The sequence below is a fragment of the Manacus vitellinus genome, unplaced genomic scaffold (assembly GCF_001715985.3).
Source record: "Manacus vitellinus isolate BGI_N305 unplaced genomic scaffold, ASM171598v3 scaffold_6_pilon, whole genome shotgun sequence".
Classification (NCBI taxonomy): domain Eukaryota; kingdom Metazoa; phylum Chordata; class Aves; order Passeriformes; family Pipridae; genus Manacus; species Manacus vitellinus.
The window spans coordinates 6,611,123-6,635,464 of NW_021940750.1; the positions used below are offsets into that span (position 1 = coordinate 6,611,123).

At 42.0% G+C, this 24,342-nt stretch overlaps 2 protein-coding genes across 13 annotated transcripts in view; one reads left to right on the forward strand and one right to left on the reverse strand.

Moving 5' to 3' along the window:
- NUMB (NUMB endocytic adaptor protein) overlaps positions 1–14,695 on the forward strand; it is a 62,016-nt gene extending 47,321 nt beyond the window's left edge. For 3 of the 9 annotated variants that reach the window (XM_018082350.2, XM_018082352.2, XM_008926757.3), the window contains 7 exons: positions 3,252–3,326; positions 4,882–5,022; positions 6,487–6,688; positions 8,554–8,856; positions 10,580–10,729; positions 11,576–11,719; positions 12,746–14,695. In XM_018082350.2, coding sequence (XP_017937839.1) covers positions 3,252–3,326; positions 4,882–5,022; positions 6,487–6,688; positions 8,554–8,856; positions 10,580–10,729; positions 11,576–11,719; positions 12,746–13,461 — 1,731 coding nt within the window. In that variant the 3' untranslated portion in view covers positions 13,462–14,695. The remainder of the gene's footprint in view (positions 1–3,251; positions 3,327–4,881; positions 5,023–6,486; positions 6,689–8,553; positions 8,857–10,579; positions 10,730–11,575; positions 11,720–12,745) is intronic. The other 6 variants (XM_018082351.2, XM_018082353.2, XM_018082354.2 and 3 more) reach the window with 4 other exon arrangements.
- The window catches only part of PAPLN (papilin, proteoglycan like sulfated glycoprotein), a 53,119-nt gene continuing 43,274 nt past the window's right edge, over positions 14,498–24,342 (reverse strand). For all 4 annotated transcript variants that reach the window (XM_029964180.1, XM_029964179.1, XM_018082357.2 and 1 more), the window contains 6 exons: positions 23,481–23,619; positions 21,942–22,079; positions 21,171–21,298; positions 20,506–20,614; positions 19,015–19,190; positions 14,498–18,491 (listed from right to left, as the gene is read on the reverse strand). In XM_029964180.1, coding sequence (XP_029820040.1) covers positions 18,316–18,491; positions 19,015–19,190; positions 20,506–20,614; positions 21,171–21,298; positions 21,942–22,079; positions 23,481–23,619 — 866 coding nt within the window. In that variant the 3' untranslated portion in view covers positions 14,498–18,315. The remainder of the gene's footprint in view (positions 18,492–19,014; positions 19,191–20,505; positions 20,615–21,170; positions 21,299–21,941; positions 22,080–23,480; positions 23,620–24,342) is intronic.

Here is a 24,342-nt window from a genome sequence, read left to right on the forward strand (position 1 = left end):
ATAAAATAGGCAGAAATACTAGAAACAATGTAGATATGTTTTAAAAATGCATTATTGAGCAACTTCAATTGTGCTCTGGTGTCCTTAAAACTTTATTTTCCACCTTACAATAGAGTAGCCACTTTTTGTTTGGTGGATGCCCATCTCTAGGGCATTGCCAGCTTGTCAGTGAGGTTTCCTTTGTGCCCAGCCCACCATGGTCCTGCTTTGCCTTTGGGCCTGGAAGAATGAGTGCCTGTCCTCCCTCCTGGAGATGTCTGAGGACTCTGAAATTAGTCCAGATAATGAATCTTGTATTGCAGCAGGTTAGTGACCTCCCCAGAAGTGCTGAGCAGAGATGTTTCTATTGGTGCTGACTCAGCACTGACAAATCAGGCTTCCAGGAGTCGGTTCCACACATGGCTCTCCTCAGGCAGTGTTGTCATCCAAAAACTCTGGAATTCATATGAAGACAAGCTACTGCTCTGGATCTCTAGATGAGGTAGCAACATTTAGGACCATACCATTCCAGTGGATATTGGCTATTTGCTTTAAATATTTGTATTTGGAGTTGCCTATACATTTCAGTGTTTATTACACAAGCTACGGTTCTGCAGTGGAGTTTGCTTTCCATGCAGTATCTTGTATCTGGTCTGATCTTTGTCCAGTATGTGCCAGAAGTGCAAATGCTCTTATCTGCTTTGTAATCATGATTTACTGGGCGGTATCCCGCCCATAATGGAGTAGTACTTTGATTTGTATATCCAATATAAACTGATTTGGAGAAGTATGTTCCTTTAAACATCACTGGGAGGCACAGATAAGCTGCAAATTCAGTAAACGGGAAAATCATTCATTGCCCAACTATAGTAGCAGTGGGTTTGGGGTGTAGACTGTGAGCTCTTAACACTTAGCACTGCATCCACCATCCATAAATCTAAAGGAATTGGGAGATGAAAGTATGTTTTCTTTTTCCCTTAATGTAGCAAACCCATGTTAGGTTATCTTGCATGTGGAAACTTATGTTTCCGGTGGGAAGAGGGGACTTAGAAAGCCCTTTATTCTTTTCATTTTATTCTGAGAAACATGAAGTTCCTAGTGTTAGCTATTTCTAAATCCTCACTTGGTAAAATAGCAGGTGAGGAGTAGCACTGCTGAAGATCATTACTGTTTTGTGAAGTACCCAGCTCAGTTAAACCTGACTTTAATACAAACTTTAGGAACTGTTCACAGTTTCTGTAGGAACAAGATTTTTATTGTTTACTGGTGAAAGATGTGTAGCTCTTGTTCTAATGATGGTAATCTAAACCAGTTACCTGCAGGCATTATCTTCTCTTGATTGTATTTGCTTGAAATAAAGATCTTTAAGACTATTAATGGCTATAAGAAACTAATACTCTTTTTAAAACAGTTCAAGGAGACAGACCTCTACAAACCATTTGTTTTGGAAATAATAGGGACTTTTAGGCTATGGGAGCTATCTGAGCATTGAAAATACAGACTGTATTTTGTGAGTATTGATACTTACTGCCTTTTGAGACCAAAATTAGAAGTGACTTTTAAATGCTGCAATATTTTTAACACAAATGATGGTAAATTTAAGTACATATTCCATTAGGAATTATAATGTTTCCATTAGGCATTCCAGATTCTGAATGAAACCTTTTCTGGGTTACCCACCCACACTGTATGGTCATTTAGAAACTGGCTTCTGCAAGTACATCTCTGTAGTTTGCTTTCATGCTGTGCTTATTTTCTTTCTTTTCTCTTTAAACGCTCTTCTGTGCAAGTCAGTGCCATGCTCTGTTCTCATCAAGCTTTTTGAAAAAGCCCGGGGTGTCATTGCTGCTTCCAAAATGGGGACAGATAGTTCCTCCCCAGAAAACAAAAGTTCTGCCAGGCCCTTTTTCTTCACACTTGCTGCTTTCTCTGAGAATGAAACCAATGTGATATAATTGGAGACTTTTCATTCCAAGATAATTCATCCTTACAGTGTTAAAATTGGTGTTGCAGACTTGGAACATGCAGTAGCTTATGTCAGAATGTGTCCTTGTTCCGTTACTTGTTGAAAGAATATAAATTATATATATTTGCAATACACTATTAAAAAAATTATTAAAAAGTTGCAATTCTTGCTTCAAGCCTCTAGCTGATACCCCTTCATCTTTTTTTGTTGTTGTTGTTGCTTTCTTCACTCCCTAGAGTGGTCTCTGGTGGGTGCCATTAGCAGCCACAAACATGTAAACCCAGTGCTTCAAAAAACATTATGGGGAGAATATTTTATTAACTGGTTAAAGTATGGGGCTTGTGAATTAAAGTAACATGCTAAAAAAAAACCCAGCTATTTTTCTAGTAGTAGTTCTCAGTAACAACCAGTAGAATTATGTTGACCTATTTTGTTTTGAATTAATTAGTTTCAGAAGAATACGGTATTTATACTGTTTTCTGTAACTTTCCCTTGAAAAGTAAACAATCTAGAAAGAATCTGTAATTTAAATGGCTCCTGAAGCCTTCCTGTGTTTCCCACTTTTACTTACCCTCAGCTTGCAACAGCTGAAAGTTCCCACAGTTGGGTCTTGGATAAAAGCCAGACCTCTCCTCTGCTGTATCAGACTGCCACACACCATTGCTTTTTCAAGATACACAGCAAATGGTTAAGAAATCGTATTTTTCTACCTCTCTTCCAAGATTTGACATTTAGCTATTAAAAAATTAGTGAAACATGTTTGGATTATTGATCTTAGCGTTAGGCTTATGAGCTCGGTGAGTTACATAGTACCTGATGATTTTAGAGTGCTTTTAACACTGGTTTAAGGTGATGCTATGATTCTGCCATGTGACTATTGGGGCAGAGGGTAGGGCTGGTGGAAATATCAGGTAAGAATTTTCCTGTGTTTAAACTTGTGCTAAAGAAGCTACCTGTGGTGTAACTCCTTATGAATTAGTGTCTTCTGACTCTAGTGGAATTTTTCACCCACTTGGTCAGTCTTGAATTCTTTACTGTCAATGGATGTACACCTTATTTTTGCCTCACCTGTCCTGTGCCCTCTCCCCATCCCCACGATGTGCTGTTTCTGAAATACTGGCTTTGGCTTGGTTCTCTGAATGTTTTGCAACTTGGATTGAGCTTTGGGCACCCTACTGACCGTGGACTTCATCTACACTTAATGTTATGGTTCTTGGAGAGGGGAAGCAGGTGGCAGTCTGCTGTTGGCATAAAACTTTGTTTTTGTTTTTGTTTTTTTTCTTTCCTTTTTTTTTTTTCTTGAAAGTCTGGGAAGAAGGCCGTCAAAGCAGTCCTGTGGGTTTCGGCAGATGGACTCAGAGTTGTAGACGAGAAAACAAAGGTTAGATTTCCCTGGGCAAAAGTTTTAAATCTCTCTATGATAATGTATGTGCTATATCTTCAAATGGACACCAATCTCTATGTTAATGCAAATGTTGGTATTTGAAAGGAAGACTGAAGTGTGTAATTAGTTTAATCATTTCTTGCTTTGTAAACATATGTACACCTGCTAATTTTTTTCCCAGTTAATTCCACACTATTCTCAAGACACATTTTATAAAACATGGCAAGTGTAGCACAAGCTTGGAATATTTTTTGTTGCATTTACTGAAAAAAACATATTTTTCCCCAGTAAGTTCTGTTGACAGAGAACTTGGGGAGTCCCTTGACTTTGTTCTGCACCACTGCAGAAGGTTGCAATAATAATACATAGGCAAACTCACATTAATCAATATAATATATATGTAAATCAATATAATTTCCAGTGCATCCAAATCCTAAAATGGGTCTGAAAGAACAAGAGCTTCCAAGAATGCAATGAAGAGAGTAAATTAAATAGGGGGGCTGTGCCTTTCAGACTCAAGCTAAATAGTATCTGAGTATATCAAATTTGATAGTCTCTAAGTCTAATATCTAAGCTGTTGGTCTGAAGTGGAAGACTGATGTATTTGTGGCATCCTTCTAGATTATTTTACAATTTTTTTTATTGTGAAATTACATATTTTTTTTTGTGAAATAACAGAGTATGTACCACCAAGGCACCTGTGTGCAAGTAAGAACAAATGATTCTTGGTTTTATGTAGATGTAGGCAATTAGAAATAAGAGCTTTAGGCTTCCTACTACAAATGCTCTAGTATTTTAAAAGATGACGTGGCTATCAGAACAGTTTTAACTCTTGTCAATCTGAAATAATTTGCTTTATATACATATAATTAACACTTACTTTTGTCAACCTACAAGATATTTCTACAAGCCAGCACTGGCAGGCAGAGATAATTCATGTCCCTCTGCAGTACTGCCTGTCAAATATCTGCTCTGTGGCTAGACTTCTCCAGGGCTGCCATTATGGAATGCTTCATCAGGGCTAAAACTGCCATCTCTCAAGAATTCAGTTTCTAATACAAACATACTGATGTGAGTGAACTCAGTCTACTGATTGCCTCATTTAAAAGTAATAATACGTTATTTTTAGAAACGTTGCTGCATATATGTAATATTTTCAAATTGACTTTTAATAAGATGTGCAGACTCTGGCGTTAATTAAAAGTATGAAATTTAAAAAGAGAATATACTATTGCCTCCTGGTGGTTCAATACATCAGCAGAGGTGCCAAGTACTAGCCATCAAACAAAAGAAACAATTTTGAAAAAAGTTGATAAAATAATTTTTAATGAAGATGACATAGTCTATTGGAAAATGTGATCTGTTCCTTTTCTTTCTTAAGGGAACAGATTCTGAATGGTTACTTTGTTGACAGATAATTAATAGCCAGATCAGGTTACCCTCTTTTTACTATAAGTCATCTTTGTGCAGTTACTACTAAAAATTACTTGTTCAGTGTTTTTCCGTATTTCCTCACATTTCTTTTATTGTGGGGGGGATTTTTTTCCTCTAGGATCTTATAGTTGATCAGACAATAGAGAAAGTTTCTTTCTGCGCACCAGACAGGAACTTTGACCGGGCGTTCTCATACATCTGTCGAGATGGCACAACGAGACGCTGGATATGCCACTGCTTTATGGCTGTGAAGGACACGGTAAGTTTAACGTGGTGTGTGCCCAACTCTTCTAGCTCATAGCTAGAAGTAATGGTCAGAAAAATTGAGTACCTGGAATACTGCAATATATTTTGACTCCAACTGGAATGTTACTTACTCCTTGAAAATCATTTTAGTTCTAATTCCCTATATCTGAATTATTTGCCATTGCTCTGTGGTGTCGTCTTGTGGAGAGAAATGGTGCTCAGCATGTGTATAAAAGGAATGCAGTCAGCCTCAGCTATCTCCAGCAGAAAGGAACTACTCTTATAAGAATAGATGGAAAATTTTTTCATCTGAAAATATTTACAGCCAAAAACTGAAACAGCAATGACAGTTTTTCCAGGATAAAATCAAAGTAAATACAGACTGGTTATGAATGCAGTCTCTTGTATGCAAGTGTTTTCTTGAGTGAAAAGTCATCCGAATTTTAAGGAATGGAGCTAAACTGAATTGAAGCATTCTGTTTGCTTCTAGAGGTGTTTTGAGTGGAAGGTTTAAAGCAAGTTACCTCTATCAGTTTCTTGCTGTGTAGACTTAAGTAAGTTATTTAACTCCATCATCTGGCCTTTCCCTCTATCTGCTTTTTGTTGATTCCTGCCTTTATTATACAGAGTGCTTGAAACCTCATGCAAATTTATTGTGTGAACTCCACAGAGCTGCACATTCAGAGTAGTGGTACTTGACAATTTATCGTTTCTCTTTTAACAATTAAGTTAGAAATTCCCAGTAAAACTTAAGTTAGAGCTGGAACATTTCTATTTTCCTCTGTGAATAACAGGTCAATTCACTTACTGATTATGATAGATGAGTTGAGCTACTGGTAGCAATAGTGCCTCTGACTCAACTGTCACCGCCGTATCAGCTGGGTTGCTGGACTTCCTCCGACTTGAATTTCCTTTCCTTATTGCAGTTATTGGATAGTGGATCCTTTTAACCTCACTGGTGAATAATGGAAGTGCTTTTCAGAAGGCACTCTTAACTTGTGCATTGGGTCAGGGCCATTAAGAGGTGTAAGTAGTCACCACTGTACTTTTAATTTTCACACCTGCACACAAAGGTTGTGTCTCCCTGAGCCCTCTGTAAACTTGCTCCAAGAATAGCACTCATCTGTCCTTCAGGATTTACACCTTAAGATGGCTTCAGGAGAGTTTCTTTGTGTACAGATGTATCCAGAGGCAAGCGATCAATGCAGGCACATTATCACACTATCATCTTAGTAACAGTTGAACTAAACAGGTTATCCAACAGTCTCCTTCATTCCTGGGTGGCCTTCTTGAACATGGCTTGTGCATTAGTAGTTGGGTGTCTTTATATACCAGCTTTAATTTAGAGCCATACTAAAGACGACCAATTACAGTAGTTCTCTTTAATGCCTGAATTAGATGCGTCTTATAAAGCCAGGTTATGACTTTGCGATGTTTCTGTTCCAGTTACTGTGTGACGCAATGTTGTCTTGTGCAGGGGGAAAGGTTGAGTCATGCCGTGGGCTGTGCGTTTGCAGCATGCCTGGAGCGAAAGCAGAAGCGAGAGAAGGAGTGTGGAGTGACTGCCACCTTTGATGCCAGCAGAACCACATTCACTAGAGAGGGGTCATTCAGGGTCACTACAGCTACTGAACAAGCAGAGAGAGAGGAAATTATGAGACAGATGCCGGATGCTAAAGGTACGAGATACAACTTAAACAATCATCTATAGCGAGCAAAACCAGCATTGAGGCCTGTGCAAGGATTTAGGCTCAACATCCGTAGAGCATTCCCTCTCTTGAACCTTGCTATGTTCAAACAATATTCCCAGACTTTTGCCACTTCACAGGATGCAAAAATTGCTCCCAGATTCACTCAGAGCACATTTTCCCATATCCCTTCTAGAAAAGGTGCAAGTGGCTTCATATGTGAAAACTGCTTCTGCTTTGTTTTGTCAGCCTGCTTTATGGCAGAGAACACTGTAGGTACTATACTAAAAGGCTTTATTACAAAATTATTATAAAAATAGGACAAGTTTGCCAGACACATCTAAAGCTTATGGTAAATGAACAGAAAATGAAATGCATTTTTCTTAGAAAAGAATGTAATTTTTAAAATATTTTTATGGCAGATTACAGAGCGTGTGTATAGAATAATACTGCATAGGGGAAGAACAGAGTGCTTTCTAAAAAAAAACCAGAACAAAACAACCACCCCTTCCCAATAAAACACACAACTGTTACACTGTTAATTACATTCAAAACTAATAACTAACTGATTTTAGAGGAGTTAGTGTTCTGAAACTGAAGTGTAGAACTTGTTACACAATTTTTATTATAAGTAGTGGAGTTCTACAGCTAACAAAAAATAAATATTATAAATATTGTTCATAACTCTCTTTACAGTGGAGTCAAACTTTTGTTTCAGAGGATTTCACAGCAAGTTTTATGCTGCCCCTCGATTGCAAAACTTTAATCTTTGTTTTCGTCATCCATCTGCTTGTTCCCGTACGTTAGTTTTAGAATGTGCTAAATGAAGCTTAAACACAAGGCCTTTGTTACTTGAGGGCATGAGTCAAAATCTTGACTCAATGAAGGTGTGTGAAATCCTTTCCAAGAAAGACTGATTAGAAAAGTTTCACTTGAACGAGCAGCTGCAACTCACGGGTACTGAAGCTTGCAAGACAACATAATTAGTTCCTCCTACCATTCCAGCTCCTCAGAAATCTCTAGTCTGACTCCTCTCTTTATCAGATTTCTAGTTGTTCTGCTGATATGTCAAAAAAAAGTAATTGTTTTTCTTAAAACGTTTGGAAAACGATATAGGTAAAATAAGAGTTCATACCAGCATAGTGAGATTTCCCCTTGTCCTGCTGTGTTGATGATCCCCAAAGCCAATTCATTTATGAGTGAGAGAGAGTTCTCCTAGAGATGGAAAACTCCCCATTGCTATTCTATTATTTTCTGGAGGAGCTGGGGAACTGCAGCCTGAGCGCTGAATGCAGTCTAACTTGTTAAGTGCTGCTGCTACCTTTGGCCTGCTAAAGCTTGTGCAGTGTGTTTGGCTGCTGCTGCTGATTCTGCAGGGCTGGCAGGGTGGCTTTTGAAAGAAGGTGCTAGAGCTGGGTTCTGTTCCCTGTTGCTGCTGAGCTATGGCACCCTAAGTCACTTAATACAGTTTGTAGTAATATTTTGGCCATGGTTCTGTGTGAGGGAAAGTAGAGGTCTCAAACACACCGTACATTTTTTAGTCTTACTCATAAATGAATTGCAAGTATTTTTAGAGCTAGAGTCTCAGGAACAGCTAGAGAGAATACATATGTAAAGCTAGCATTTCTGGGAAGTGGCCTTAGTAAGCTGTGGAGCCTGGATGTATGTAAAGTGACATGGTGGAGGCCATGGAGTTATATAGAACTGAGTTTTCTGCTGTGCTGTTGGAAACTCATTTGGTAGAGTACTGGTTATGCAAATTCTTGGAATTTCTCTTTTCAAAACAAATGGGAATAGGGGCAGGCAGTTGAACAGTTCTTTGCTTTACTTTTCTAACCTCACCCTGTTTCCTCCAGCAGTTGAAACAGAAGTGAAAACAGTAGCACCAGGTGCTGCACCAAACAATACTGCCCCCTCTTCTGGCTCACCAACCTCTCCTACTGCTGAAGTTGCTGCCTCTCTGGATAAAGAAATGAGCAATCCCCACGCTATCCCACGGAGACATGCCCCTATAGAGCAGCTTGCCAGGCAAGGGTCTTTCAGGGGCTTCCCTGCCCTTAGCCAAAAGATGTCTCCTTTTAAACGCCAGTTGTCTTTGCGAATAAATGAGCTGCCTTCAACAGTGCAAAGGAAGACCGATTTCCCCATGAAAAACTCAGGTAAAACCAAATGGTTCCAGTGAAACATTAGCTTATATTGTCTGTTCCTCCTTTCTTTCTCTGTGGCTTCAAATAACTCCTTATTTTCTAGTAAATCCTTCTTCTTCGTGTTATCACTTATCATGAACAAACATCGCTATGTCACAAAAATTCTGCTTTTTGAAATAGTCAAGAATTTCAAATGCACTGTCCACATGCAGAAGACAAAATGTTCTAATCACTGTCTGAAATACTGGATCACAGCTTGAAGTGCTCCAGGAATGGGTGTTGGTGAATTAGTAGGTGCTGGCTCTTCCCTCTGAGTCACTGAACCAGTTCTTCCACTTACTGTCAGGGCATCCTGAGAGACAAATCCCTTCAAGGCCTTAACCACTTGTCAGAGGATCATGTGATGATTGTCTGTCCTGCCTGTCTGAATTCTTTCTGAGAACAATGAAATTGCTTTTCACCTTGCATTAAAAGAAACTTAACTGTTTAAGTTGTACAGTTTCCATGTGATGGTAGTGCGGTTTTCTAAAGTCATCCCAACATAAACACCTGGGATGCTCAGTACCTTGCCTAATGTCCTAGAGTTCCCTTAGCTAGGTTATCCTGGAGGCCAGCTGTACTCTCACTTGGCAACAGGGCTCGTTTTGGGATTCTAAGCTTTGAAGTAAAAATCATTGTGGCAAAGGCAAACTCAACAAAAAAACTTACTCTGACTCCTTGTTTAGTGACCTGTGCTTTAAGACCAGCACTGAGTTGATCAGTTTTACAACAATAGTGCATTACTCACTAGTGATATTCAATGAGCACACTACTATCTGAATTTTTCATGATTCAGAACAATTATGATGCATGTTTCCATATATGCCACTGCCAGTGCTGCTTACTGTCACACTACATGCACTGTATTGGACTATCCCTCAAAGAAACAATTTTTGGGCATGCCTCCCCCTATGTTTTAGGTATGGTGCATGTTGAGTCCAGCCATCTTACGTTTCTTACACTATTTGTGCTTGATTATGCCTGCTTATGTCAGTTCTGTGCAACGAAGGACTGATGATAGGTACTTTTGATAAACAATGCAATTAGTAATAATCAAAACATCTGGTAAGCTGGCAGCTTTACTCCAGATGTTACTTTATCCACATGATGCTGATACTTGGTTTAAAACTGAGTGTCCATTTTATTTGAGCATTCAGCTTGTGCTTTTATGATTCTAGCACAGGAGCTGGGGATTTCGGCTACTGCTGAACTGGAACAATCAACATTCTAACTCCAGAATTAACTTGCTGCTCTGCATTGCTGTCAGCACATTTAAACTTCATGTAGTTACTGTAGAAGTATGTTGTTGGAACACTTAAATCTATCATAAGTATTTTTATTTCACAGAGTGCCAAATCTTAATACCAAATCCTTGATATTTTTAGCACTTTAATTCTGAAAGATTTAGATCTCTACTAAAGCTATAGAAAACCCTTTTACTTCTGCTATGAGCATCCTTTAAATTTGGAATGGTGATCTCCTTACTCTTTTGACTTAGTCACAAAATACACTAATGTGGTGTTCTATTTCAGGTCAGATCGTCAACACTAATTTTAAAAAAAGCTGTCGTGCAAATCAGTAGCAAGACCATCTAGGACATAAGGGAACTAATTATATTTCAGTTTCACATTGGTATTTGTAAATTGTTTCTGTATCCTTTAAACTTCCCATTTAATGAATTCTGTTTACATTTTAGTCCCTGAGGTAGAAGGGGAAACAGACAGCATTAGTGCCCTGTGCTCTCAGATCACCAGTGCTTTCAGCACACCCTCAGAAGACCCTTTCTCTTCGGCCCCCATGACAAAACCAGTGACAGTAGTCGCACCACAGTCTCCTGCCTTTCAAGGTTTGTGATTTCTTTGCGTGCCGCGGTCACGCTGGATTAGGCTTGAACGCACAAAATGTTGCTTTCCAGTAACACGTGGTCTTAATTTCTTGTGCAAGTCCTGTTTACTAGTATTTTAAGTGAATGCATCCGGCTTTTTTCATCCTGTCTGTTTAGTTTTTCTGTGGTTTTGTTTGTAACAAAAAATTCATGCACCTACCACACGATAGTTACCTGTAAAAGGGACTGGCATTGAGATAATGGCTATTTTAACATTCTGCCTCCTGAACTGCAAAAACCTTACCAATTGTGTGTCATAGGAACCAAATCTCACAAGAGAAGAGATTTTGTGCCACCACAATTACTATTTTTCACACAAATTCTTAGATAAGTTGTGGAGAGATAGAACTCATAGCAGCTGCTAATCTTCATTTCACTGCTGTGCTTTTATGCAAGTTGTGTGAAAAAAAGAACCACTCCATGTTAAATGTGGTTATTGTTACCTTGTATCTAAAATGTGTTCTTTTGAATCTAAAATTAACCATACAGTAACTTCTGGTGAACCCTCTCTCTTCCTTATAAAAACAACAAATTTAACCTCCGTTGGTCATCATAATTCAAGGCCTCTTAAAATACATAATTAATTCTCAATCCCACAATTCTCTTCACAAGTGTTGGCTTGGTGAAATGGAATTTACTACTTTTATTGACTGTCAGTCCAGTTTGGCTAATTTACACAAACTGCTGTCATGTGGAAGTGTCTAAAATTGTTGTATGTTGATAGGTATGACCTGGCCCACTAATATTCCAGTCACGTGCATGCCTTGCATGAATTAATCGCACTGATGTTGTCTGCTCCCATTTTAGTTAATGGCACTGCCTCTGCCTTCTGTGTGCTTGCTGCTAAACCATCCCAAGCTGCTGTAGTGTCCACAGCTATGCCAGTTCGTGAAACCAATCCTTGGGCTCATGCTCCTGCTGCTAATACTGGAGCTGCAGCCGTGGTCACTGGTAAGATTGGAAGTAGATCCGGTGCACTGCTATAAGAACTTGGATCAAAAGCATAATTAAGCCCTTGAGACAACTGTCAGTGCCACTTAATGGCAAGTGGAAGGAACAGGAACAAAAGACGGAAGTAGTAGCCTTTTGCACGAGTGGATGGAGGGAAGCGATGAACTTGCTGGTTCTGGGTCTATAATTTGGACTGATTCTTATTTTGGCAGCATTTTAGAAAATTCAGTGCCTAAAAAGGAAGTAATGAAGTTGCATATGTGTGTGTGTGTATGAAGGGGAAAGAATCGATGTGTACCCAAATTAATTTTTGTGTATTCTTTCCACTAACGTACATAAGGAGGGATTAAGTTGGTTGCTTAAAGGCTTTAGAGATTCATTTCCCCTGTTTAGTAAGTTTAGTCTGTTCTTCCAGGCCTTGTCTGCAGTTATACACGGTGTAGGGAGGTGCCTGAAATGGCTGCCACCCATGTGGACATGTGTTGTAGCAGGCTACAATCTTAACTAACATAATTTCCTGGTGTAAGAGCCACTTGACAAGAGAAACTTTGCTAGTGAAGTAGTAGGTTCTGCTTGGCCTCGTAAGAGCACCAGACTTCGTCTTTAAAACAGTTTCTATAGCTTTGTGTTCTAAGTCCACCAGTCCTGGCTGTACATTCAGCAACTGATACTCCCCAGTCAGATGAACTACTGGTTATGGACTAGATCACTGCCACCAAGTTATGAGTGCAGGCTCATAACTGCATGCTCTTCTGCGTGCCCTAAAGTCTCAGATGTCTCCTATGAAGAAAAATACCCATAAATCTGCATTTTAGCAAAAAAACTCTTGTCTACCCCTTCTTGATAAATGTCTTCCTAGAGCAGAACAGTGCAGTGGATGCATAAAGATGCTTCCAGTGTTGGTAGCATCTTTCAGTCATGGTGGGAGGAGGCCTGTCTGTCCTTGTGTATACCCTCCAGCCTTTCTAGCTTATAAAAGAGTGAGGAGTGGAAATATCAGTGACTTGCCCATGCTTTTCTTCCCAGGCACTGAATGGAGCAGCACCTCCTCAGGTGCAGCCTCACCAAGTCTCTTCCAAGGAAATCACAGACGTACTCCCTCAGAGGCAGACCGCTGGTTGGAAGAGGTCTCAAAGACTGTGAGAGCCCAACAGCAGCCAACCTCAGCCCCAGCCCCACAGCCACTGCTCCAGCCTCCTCCAGCAGCTCCAGCTTCCCAGTCAGCACCAGCCTTCCCAGTCAGCACCTTCATCGCACCTCAGCCTGTGCCGGTGGGTGTGGTACCGCCCATGCAGCCAGCATTTATTCCAGCTCAGCCCTATGCTGTAGCAAATGGGATGACCTATACAGCCCCAAGCGTCCCTGTGGTTGGAATCACACCTTCCCAGATGGTAGCAAACGTCTTTGGTACTGCAAGCCACACTCCAGCAGCCCACCCGCATCAGTCCCCCAGTCTCGTCAAACAGCAGCCGCTCCCGCAGTACGAGAGCAGCAGCGCCACAGCCAGTCCTTTCTTCAACCCCCCCGCGCAGCACAACGGCTCCGCAGCTTTCAACGGAGTCGACGGTGGGAAATGGGCTGCCGAGGACAAGCATTCCCAGCCCCCCGTGGCTGCTCCACAGGTAGACGCGTTTGAAGCACAGTGGGCAGCACTAGAGAGCAAGGCAAAACAGCGCACTAATCCCTCCCCAACTAACCCCTTCTCGAGCGATTTACAGAAGACATTTGAGATTGAACTTTAAGCAGTCCTATGGGGGAGATGGATAAATTGTACATTAGGATAGAGGGATAAAGGGAGCAAAGGGGACTGTTTCTGATCAGTTTGCTTTGATAATCCCAAAGGTCCCTTAAAACAAATATGGGTTAGAAAGAGGGAGCATTATGGGGAGGACATAAACATACGGAGAATTTAATGTGCAGTTCTTAAAAAGAATCCTGGAGTCACCCCAGTCTGCATTCCCTCCTCACTTGGAAAGCTGGAAGTTGAATGGAGGAGATAAAGGCACCCAGTCCCAAAGCCTGTTCTGCAGAAACATCAATCATCTCACACAGAAAGGAAGGCAGATTTTTGTACCTGTGTCCTTCTGATGCCCTGCAAGTCCTGGATGTTCCCCCTCAGGGAAAAATGGGGTAGGGTGGGGGGGTGGATATGGATGGGATGTTGTCACCTTAGCAAAAGCTAGGTTTGTGGAAAAAGTTGAGCTTCCATTTTGAGTAACAAAGTGAATATTATATGTAAAGAATAAAGTAAAGCCAAAATCTTTATTTTTATGCATTTAGAATATTTTAAATAGTTGGATATTAAAAGCTGTATGAGTTGTAAGTAATCTTGCCAAAGGTTAAAAAAATGGGGGTTGGATGTAAGAAATTGTACATAAAAGATTGATTTATCTCTGATTCTTATTGTAAGTAATATTGGGGGGGTGGAAAAAGGGGCTCTAGCTTGTTCTTGTATCTGTTCATTGTAAGTAGCATATTGCAACAACAATCACAACCAATAAGTCATTATATCGTAGTTTTAAACAAAGAAAATTAAAGAACAGTATTGTCATGGTTCGAAAACCATGGGGAAAACTTACTGTTTTTTATTGGAATCAGTCTACATATTCTATATAGTATGGTTTTTTCCTTTCATATATTGCTGCAGTTTCTTTGTCTTAATCTCTTGGTTCTAACACTACTGTGACAACTTACTGTAATCATATCTATATCCTGGGACTGCCTGGGAAACCATTTTATGTTTGTCTGTCAATAGTTCTTAGCAGTTTTTAACTTTGGTTTTGTTTTTTCCCACTGATTTGTGAAACCTTGTGGTTAAGGCTGCAGCTGGTCCAGGTTCTGCCTCTGGTGACTTGTGAAAACCATCTCATTTTAACTTTACTTTTAAACTTTGGCCTTACAAGCAAATGTAAGTTATATATATTTGTACTGATGATTTATAATCTGCTTTAACAGAAATAAATGTTGGTGGTAGAAGCACTGTCTGTGAAAGTTTTATTTCCCACCCTGATTCAGTTTTCAGTATTTGCCCTTCTGGGTATCTTCTGTGTTGTTAGGCGAATATAGGTAAGCCCTGCTTGCCAACCTAAAAGCTTAAGAATAATATCTTAACACCTCTTGTTTATTACAATGTAAGGTTACCTTGAACTTTAAGACTGAACTTGCAAAATATCCTTGTGACCCATAACCATATAAAGCTCTAAAATGGAGGCCATTACTGATAACATCAGATTCTAGGTTTGCATCACTGCATTTTCTGTCACTGAATATTTACAGAGAGACAAATATGAGGACATTAACATTTAGTGAGGGCAAAGAGGAAAACTCGCTTTGTTTTTCTTTTCCCTACTACTAAAAGGAGCCCTATGAGATGATGGTGTGTTTTCACTCTTTTTCTGTTCTTCCAGTGAGCTCATATCTACCCTGTTAGTACGACTGGTTCTCACTGCATTCTTATGGGCACCATGTCAGTTTAGACAGAAGGGGAAGTCAGACTCCGTAACGCGAAGGGGAAGAAATGCTTCCTTTGTCTGCCCCTTGTATTGGAGCTTGCCAGCAGCTTCCATTTCCAGGCAAGTACAGTGAGTCACACAGTGACACAGTCTAAAAACCGGTGACTTTTTACTTTACAGATTTTTACCTGCTTTCAGTATGATATGAACAGTAATGGAAACACTCCCTATGGTATTTGACTTGGTATAAATGCTTTTTTCAGCTTCCAAAAAGCTAACATAATTGTAGACATTTATAGTAGGAAATAGAGTAGCTATAAGTTGTTCTGTTAGTTTCATATCTTTCACAGTAAGTGCCCCAAGATAGCTGAAAATAGCCCAGTATAGCTACACCCTTCTCGTGCCCTAGAGATAAGAACTTCCTACAATCCATTGTTTAGGGAAGAAAATTAACATCTTGATTCTTGGATAAAAAAAGTAAACATTGAGTCAAGTGGTTAAGTAAGTGGTACTATAGAGAGGGAGAAGCTCATCTTGTCAAATAGAAGAAATGTAAAGACCCATTAGATAACTTTTACAGTGATGGCATGTATTTAAAGCAGGGAACTGCATGCCTGCCAATCTCATCCATCCTGCCATGGTTATGCAGCTGAAAGGAGGTCAGAATAAACTCTCCGCTAAACAAAACATTTTCAGTGTCAAAGTCCTGGCTATCAGAATGCAGGGGGCTGTTGCAGCCCTCATAAGTCTTGAGAAAGCACTTTCTGACCCCATCTTTTGTAACCACACAGCTTAAATGATAGCTGACTACAGAGAATACTTAAATACTCTAAAAATAGCGCCTCTGACATAGTAGAAAGGAACTTTATAGAACTGACTACTTACGCTGGGACAAGAGTCTTGATACACCTTCTAACCATGCCCCCGAGCAGGTTTGCAGCCCTTGACTACCCGTGGATGCCTGTCACATATAAACTGAGGGCTTCAATAAGACTGGAATTTACAGCGTCTGTGATTAGTCCTCTGGTCTCAAAAGACAAAATCCTACTATAATATCCTAAATACACAAAAAGGTGCTGGTCTGAGCTGTGAAATGCAAAAATATGTACAAACACAGTTTGAAATTTTCAGGACTATCTCATTGTTCTTAAATAGCCAGTGATTTCTACTTCAAAACTTAACTGTAACACTTGCCCTGCATTACAGCAGAGGAAGTTTTCCCTGATCAAATTAAAGGGTCTTAACTGCAAAATAAGTATTTTCTCTAGCAAACAGAATCTATCAGACCACAGAGAGAGACCCAGCCCCAAATAGCTGTGTGACTGTCACCTCTCACTCCTGTACTGGATTGCTTCTAGCCTTCACAGTTTTGTTCACATCTTTAAGCAGTGTGTTCAGTCCTGAAGCCACACCCGTGCCGATGAGAGTGCAATCATCAGGTCAGTAATTCTTATTTTTAGGTTCATCCAAACTGATTTACTGGACTTAGAGTACAAACCAGCTTTAGGCTGTCAGCCTGAGGATTTACACCTATATATTGCTGCTGCTCTGATGGGTACTGAGTCGGGACTGAAGGAGTGTGGTGTGAGCACAGTCCTGAATTAGCTGCTTCCTTAGAAGTCTTAAAGTAACACAAGTAGAAGACAAAAGTAAAAAAAACCATCCACCCTCCCCCAAACAAAACATCAGCATCTACACACCAGTCTCCTAATTTGTAGCTACATCTATGCAAATAATACATGGGTAATGATGCTAATTAGTATGGTCAACCCATCCAAGTCTCAGCAGGGAGTTTGGAATGAGGAAGAAGGGGAGTGTCAGGGCTGATGCTTGGGTAAAACAATAGTGTAGAAGCTGTAAAAAAAATGCTTTTGCTCAGAAATAATTCCACTTTGAGATACAGAAGATGCCCAAGGGCCTTTCCTGGTTTAACAGGAATATAATTATATAATCTCACCTTCCGCCTGAGACTTTCAGAGCCTCATCCTTGTTAGTCTTGAAATGAAGGATACTTTTCAGCTACAGCTACTGTGCATCTGGAAGTCCTAACTTGTTAGCCCATAGCAGCAGGCATCAGCCCAGGCCACATGCAGAACCAGGCTTTCCCTGACAACTAACTTTTTCCTGGAAAGCCAGGCCATCCAGGACTTAACTGAGACTACAGCAGATCATTGGGAGGTTTATTCTGTCAAGTCAAATGCACCTACACATGTATTTCTATGTGTATACTATTTGTTTCCTCCAAGCTGAAACTCAGCGCAGTGCTACCGCCGACCCCAGTTTTGCGATAAATTGAACAGCACAGTTCTGGTTTGAGGAAAAAAATTATTTGTGTTGAGCCTTCCTAGAATGAGTGATATTTAAACTGCAGCATCTCAGAACAGCTAACAGTGTTGGCATATTCATCTAAATTACCCCTTACATTCACGAAGGGCTAGAAGTATTTTTCTGTTTTGTCTTAATCTTTCTGTGAAGCACTGCTCCTGTGTTTCACTCCAAAGCTGATTATAGTCAAGTAGAAACCAAACTGACCCTACTAGAAATTTGTCTAAAGTCTACTGGAATAAAACAGCTACAGTAACCTGACATTGCAGCTGCAACCCCAGAACTAGTAAGCCCCTGGAACCCAAACACTAATTTTATATGCATCCAGCTGTCTCTCATTTAGCTGTTTGCATTGAGATGGAAAGCACTTCTCAGGATTACAAATGTTCATTGCTCATTAGTGCTTTGGTTAAGGTGGTTCAGGCCCAACTTCAAACACTTCAGAGATTATTTTTTAAGAGCACTTCTCTCTCTTACTTGTATAAAGAATTGGTGTCTCCCTCTTTCATGCTGGTTATCTGCTTTCTCTAGTCACATCATCCTTACTTTCCCAATATTATCTTGTTATGTGAATGACAGCAACTACCCTGAAGAGATGGATTAGGTACAGCAAGACACACAGGGGGGAAAAGGAGTTTACAATAAACTTGGGGGTAGTGGGTCTCCCACATTTGAACCTTTACACCCACTACACACTGTTCAATTCACCCTCTTGAGCAGCAGCGCGGAGCTCCCAGAACAGTCCCATGCAGTCAAAGAACAGAGTTCAGACTTCCAGCCTTGTCCTGGGTCACCTGTACTTCTCCGTGGGGGTGCCTGTCACCCGCGGTGATGCGGTGCGCTGGCCTGCGCTCGGTGGCGAGCACAGCTGGCACAGCAGAAGCTGGAGTAGTATTCATTACCACAGAGCTGGGCCTGCAGGATCAGGTCACAGTTGGCGAGGTGGGGCTGGTCCACGCACTCTCTACTCAGATCCACAACATGACTCGTAGTAGCTGCAGTCAAGCAAAAGGTGAACCAGCTGTAAATTTATTCTCAGCTTGCTTTTCCCTCCCAAAAGACACAATATGTTCCTGCTTCCTCTACCTCACTGGTTCTGAGGGGATTGTTTTAAATTTAGTCCAACATCAGGAATGAGATGATGAGTTTCAAGATGAATCTGACACCTCTGGTGAGGTACAGGAGGAGAATGCATTTTCAGGGGCGGACCTCCTGACAAGAGACCACTCAACCTACACTTTGTGTAAGGTCAGCTGGATGGTGTCCACAGTCCAACTACAAACCTTGCAGCCAACTATTTGGTCAACCAACTATGGCATTTTGGCCTCAGGATGTTATTTAGGCTCCCGGTGCCCCGCTTTGCACCATCCTGCTTTTCTGCCCAGGGAAAGCAGGCTCCTGCTGCTCCCCAAAGCCCAAGGTTGGTGGTGGACTGGCACACACAATGGGCAGACTTATAACAGCAGCCAAGATACAGGCACTGTGCAGGGAGAAGCAGGAAGACCAGGCTGTACTCACTGCTAGGCCTGTTCCTCAGCACTTTCACCTCCGTGCTGGCACTGACAGAGTTACTCCTGCTGTAGGCATTGCATGTGTAGGATCCTTCATCAGCCTCTTGGACGTTGCTTATGATCAGGCTTCCATCCTGGGACAGGTGGATGTGGTGGCCATCCCCCCGCATGGGGACTCCATTCCTGTGGTGAAAAACATTTTGTATCACTATTCCCACCCATGGGGGCTAAAGGAACTCTCTGTGCTCTTTGGAAACTGATGTTCCATGAAAGGGGAGAATTTTTACAAATTCAGCAGGAAGTAAGAAGAAATCTCTAGCCACAACTTGTCCCTACAATTGTGTAGTAACACGAGCCTGAGGGAGTCTACATCCGTTAGCCCGCAGTCTGCGTGGGAGGTAGCTCGCTGTGTGCTCCATATAAAGACATTGCCCTTTCCACTAGTACACATTTTTGAGGTCTGAGGGACCAAGAAAAAATCCAATGTGCCTTTCCCTCTCTCCAGGTTGTGGTCTGGCAGTACTTGTTTGGCTGGCATTGATAGCAGCGCATATTGCTTGAGGAGCATATGGGGTAGTGAGCAATGTGCCCTCTTTCCTCTCTCTTAAAAGTTTCTTTAAAAAAACAGCAAGATTGTGTCTGTTCAGTTCCTCCTGGAATAATCTGTGCCTAGCAGGAAAACTGCCTGAATTGTGAACTCCTACTTACCAATGAAATGAAATTTGTTTCACTGAAAAGGGTTTTTTCGTTCAGACTCTGAAACATGCAACATTTTGTAAACTCAAATACCAACATGTATGGAAGAAAAGCTCTCTTCGTTAGATGGCCCACTTCAGTCCTAACCCTCAGAGTAAAGGGATTTAAACAATTACCAGTCCATGTCTCTGGATACTTTGTAAGAAGGCTCCGAAACAGAACTGATTATTGCCAAACAGGAGAAAAATCCCCACCAAACACTTGCACAAATTCTGAGTTTCCCAGTAAACAATCAAGAGAAGAGGACAAAGCTTTTCACCTTAAAACACTTTTAAATCTCCCTTGCTTCCACTTAACAGTACATGGAGAGAAGTATTGCAGCAGGAAGCTGGGAGAAGAGTTGCTGTTACTGTAGGGGCTAAAATGTTTGTTAGGGCTAGGCAGAGAGGGTTTTATAAAGAGCAACTAAAGGTTTTCCTCTGATTACTCATTTTAGTTCTTGCTATTGTCATGTTAACTAGCTTTCCAGCACAGAGCCCTTCTGAACTCCATGAAATCTTCGTTTAATGTTTGCTTTCCTCCTTATTTGACCGGAACATGAACTTGATGACCCTGCCACACCCCACAGGGATCTTGGTAACTAACATCCAAGTTGTTTAAGAAAGGGTAGGTGATACTAGTTGGGCTGAGAACTGTGGTCTCTGCCTTAACTGGCAGGCACCCTGCATTAGTATTTGCAGGGTAAATGATGATGTTTGTAAAGAGAAGGAATGGGAAGTTGTTCTGTCTCATTTTTGCTCACCTTGACCACCTTATATTCACGTTGTTGCCAGTCACTGTACAATGAAGCCGAGCAGTACCTCCTTCAGGTACCATGATGCTTGGCAGAAGACCAGTGATCCTCAGCTCTCCTACACCAGAAGGGAAAACATTACTGCAGGAAGACAATGCTGAGCTGCACCTGGTAGCAGGAAAAGGCTCATGCCCAAGTCCAACACAACTCATGATGAGCTGCAAGTCCCTACACCTTGAAATAGCATGTTTGAGGCTGTGCTGCTGTTGCTATGTGGAATGTGGATTTCCTAAGGGCTTTGGCCTGAGCAAGGGCAAGTAGCAGAGGCCTCAAAGAGCATTTTTGTCCAGCTGGACACATGCATGTTACATGCACAGAAAGACGATCTACTCAGTTTCTCTTGCTCTTATACCCATTCCACCTGCAAATAAGGCCCTGAGAGTGACCCTTCCTGTGCCTTTTCCCACTGCCTGGAGCACCATGATGCACTAGACACATGCAGATTACCATTGGGCAAAACAACTCACTCTTCCCTTGCCCTCAAGCTGCCTGTTAAACATTAGGTGCAACAGCAAAGAGGCATGGCCAGCCAAGAAACACACACTCCCTGCACAGCCCTCCCTGTTTCCTGCTTTTGTGCACACGTGTCATGCATTCCTCCATCCATCCAGTACCTAGGGGTCGGAACAGGACCTGGCGCCGGTCCAGGTCACGTCCATTCGAGGCAACACAGGTAAAGAAGCCGAGATCTTCAGGGCTGACCCGGCTGATCACCAGGGCCCCATCTGACTGCTGCCTGTGTCTGGGGAACAAAACCAGAACCTCCCTCAGCCTGCGCTCAGGTCAGGATGGACCTCCAGATAGCAGAGCTGAAGCAGCGCCTCATGCACAACTGTGCAGTACTACTGAGCAAAGGTTTAGCTGCTCAAACACTGCAGGGGTTGTAATACAACCCTTAGTCGTCAAATCCCAGAACTGGTGCTGTAGACGCTGGAAAAGCTTGCTGCTAGAGCAGGTTTCTGGGAGCAGAGTGAGGACAGCTGCAGGAGAGCAGCACCAGTAGCCATGACAGTTCACTGCAGGCACCCTGATCTCTCTCTGCTGTGAACCTCTGCCCTTGCTCACAGACCAGCGGGGTTTTGGCAAATTCGCTTGCCACGTGTACTTTTTCTGCTAGCTTTGTAGATGAACAAATTTCAGCCTTGACTCACTTGTAGACCCTGTGTCACAGCTGTTCACTCAAGGGTTCAATGTTCAGACTTTGATCTGTGAGTGAGGCTGGGGTAGGCAAGCAGTACAGTCTGGCCCTGGTGGAGGAATTTGGCCAGCATAAAGGACAGGTCATTGCTGCATGGCCATCAGCATCATTCTCTCAAGGAGGAGTCAGGGAAGGAAAGGAGGAGGCTCTTCTTCACATGAATGGTTGAAGCCACCTGGGAGCTCACCTGGGAGAGGAGAGGGGCTGCCCATCTTTCTGCCACTCAATGGTGAGAGTGGGTGATGCTTCCACTGTGCAGGGCAGTCTGACTCTCTCCCCAACACTGGCCTTCACTACTGTGGGCTCACTCTTATCCATTCTCAACCTGCAAAGTTCACAAGCACAGCAAAAGATGTAGAAACTTCCTTGTTCAGCATTTGACCTTCAGCACAAGGCTTTTGTAATCACAAGCCTTAGTCTGTGTCTCCAACAGAAAAGGGTGGTCTCTGCACTCCTATCAGAGCTCTGATGCTTGCCATTACCAGCATTCAGCAAAGAGCAGCCTCCATCAAATCCTGCTCCACTTCAGCACAGCTTGGTGCTGCACTCCTGCCAGCTTAACCCATTACAGACAGCAACCCTGATTCTTACAGCAACCCTCCATATAACAGCTGAGGAAGCACTAACAACGTGAACACATGGCAAAACGGTACAAAGTCATGAACAGGGCATCAAGCAAGCTTCCCCCAAGGTGCTTATCTGGCACACAGAAATGAACCATTTTGGGATGTGAAAGAGCCCATTGCAATCACCTGAATGCGTGCAAGGCCCAGGAGCTGGTCATCCACTTCATGCAGCAGAAAGGTTGAGGTCGGACTCTCACGACACCCATCTCCTCATGCTCTTTGCTCTCTGATAACTACAGCTAAGCACCGTTTTACAAGGGAACTAAACTATGATGATCCCAGAGTCAAATAAAACATCATCTCCCTGACCCCTTTTCTCTGACCTGAATTCTTGATCTCAAAAAAACAAAATCAAAGAGCAACACTCTTAATTCAGTGAATCACTTATTACTGCTTTTAGGCAGAAGCAGCTAAGGAGATTGCTGGGGAGTTCAGCAAATTGGCTGGGTTTTAGGTTGTAAACTCAAAAAAAAAGAGGGATCAGATCACGGTCCCATTTATTCTGGAGTCCCAACACGCTGCGTTTAAGGCAAAAATAATTTGTCCACTTTTATTTCTGTGGAGCCTAGAAGCACCAAAAAAACCATGCAAGAAGCTACAAAATATGCCAGCACATGAGGAGATAGGTTTGGGTCAAACAGGTTTGTTCACAAAATATTTAAAATTAATGGGTGGAAGCTAGAGCAACTAGAACTGTTTAAAATAGAGATATGTCTATTTTGTGCTAGTTAGGCAGTTCCTATTTGCTTTGTTTTTTTCCAGAACAGATTTCTCTTTCTGCCTACACTAACTTGAACATCTAAGGATGCCACCCCAATACTTCTTTTGTCTGAGCCTAACTCCTTTGCTGTCAGCTTCTCTGTGCATTTTTGCTCAGAATATGCTTCTTTCAAGAGACCCTCGGGGACGACAGAAGACAGCTTGCGACTGGGATCTTCTCCCGTTCCCGTTGTCAGCAGTTCAGTACTGCTTGCTTCCCAACCGGGCCCCAGAACAGCTGACCCAGGACCTTTCCAATCTTCAGCTTTTCTACATGAAGAGATGCCATATGGTTCATCAGCTGGTCACAGTAGACAAACTGTTGCTGTGTGTGAACTTACCTGTATGTGAATTGCTGATGCACAGGGGACCCGGCTGCATGTACAACTTTCCTGCCTCTGGATAACTCTCGAAGCTGCTGATTTTCCTTGTGACGGACCCGACCTCTCTCACCCTCTGCCAGAACAGTGCTCTGGTACTCTATTCAAAACAAAATGCCATATGTGAATAAAAGGACACTTCTTACTGTGACCTCTTGCGTAGGGTTTCTATGAGCTTGGGAGAGCTTGCTGAACTGGAGCCAAAGAGCCCTTCAGCCATCTGTTTTCTGGCTGACTAGTGCAGTAAACCTGCACTGTCTACTAATGAGAGTCACAGACCTGCAGGCAAGCAATTTTAGACTCCTTTCTCTCCTGTGTCAGTGAGCATGTTGCAACATCCCTTAGGCCACAATGCCTTCTGCCCCAGTTGCCATTGCTGTTGCAAAGCACACTTCAGAGATGGAAGGCTACAGGGTGCCTTGCTGGCCCATCTTTTGAGACTAGAAATTTTTTGGGTTTGTTTCTGAAAAAAGGCACATTTTTCAGAACAGGGAATCATTTGTTACCCAGCAGGATCTGTTTGGGCAAAATACAAAACATAAATGCACCTGCACTTACAAGGATCAGGAGGCAGCTGATGGCTCTCAGGGATGATGACATGATCGCTGTGCTAGAAAATGGGGCAGGTTACAGGCAAGCCACAACTCCAGTTACGGGGTGGCACTGCAGGGAAAGAAGTGCTTTAGGGCTAAGGCTTTATCATGAGTGTCCTAGTTAGGACAGCTGAGATCAGTTCATCATGGTGGGTGTAACCCAAAACTGTATTCTATAGCCTTCCATGTCATTTCCCAGAAACTAGACTATTGTTGTCAATAGGCTATTC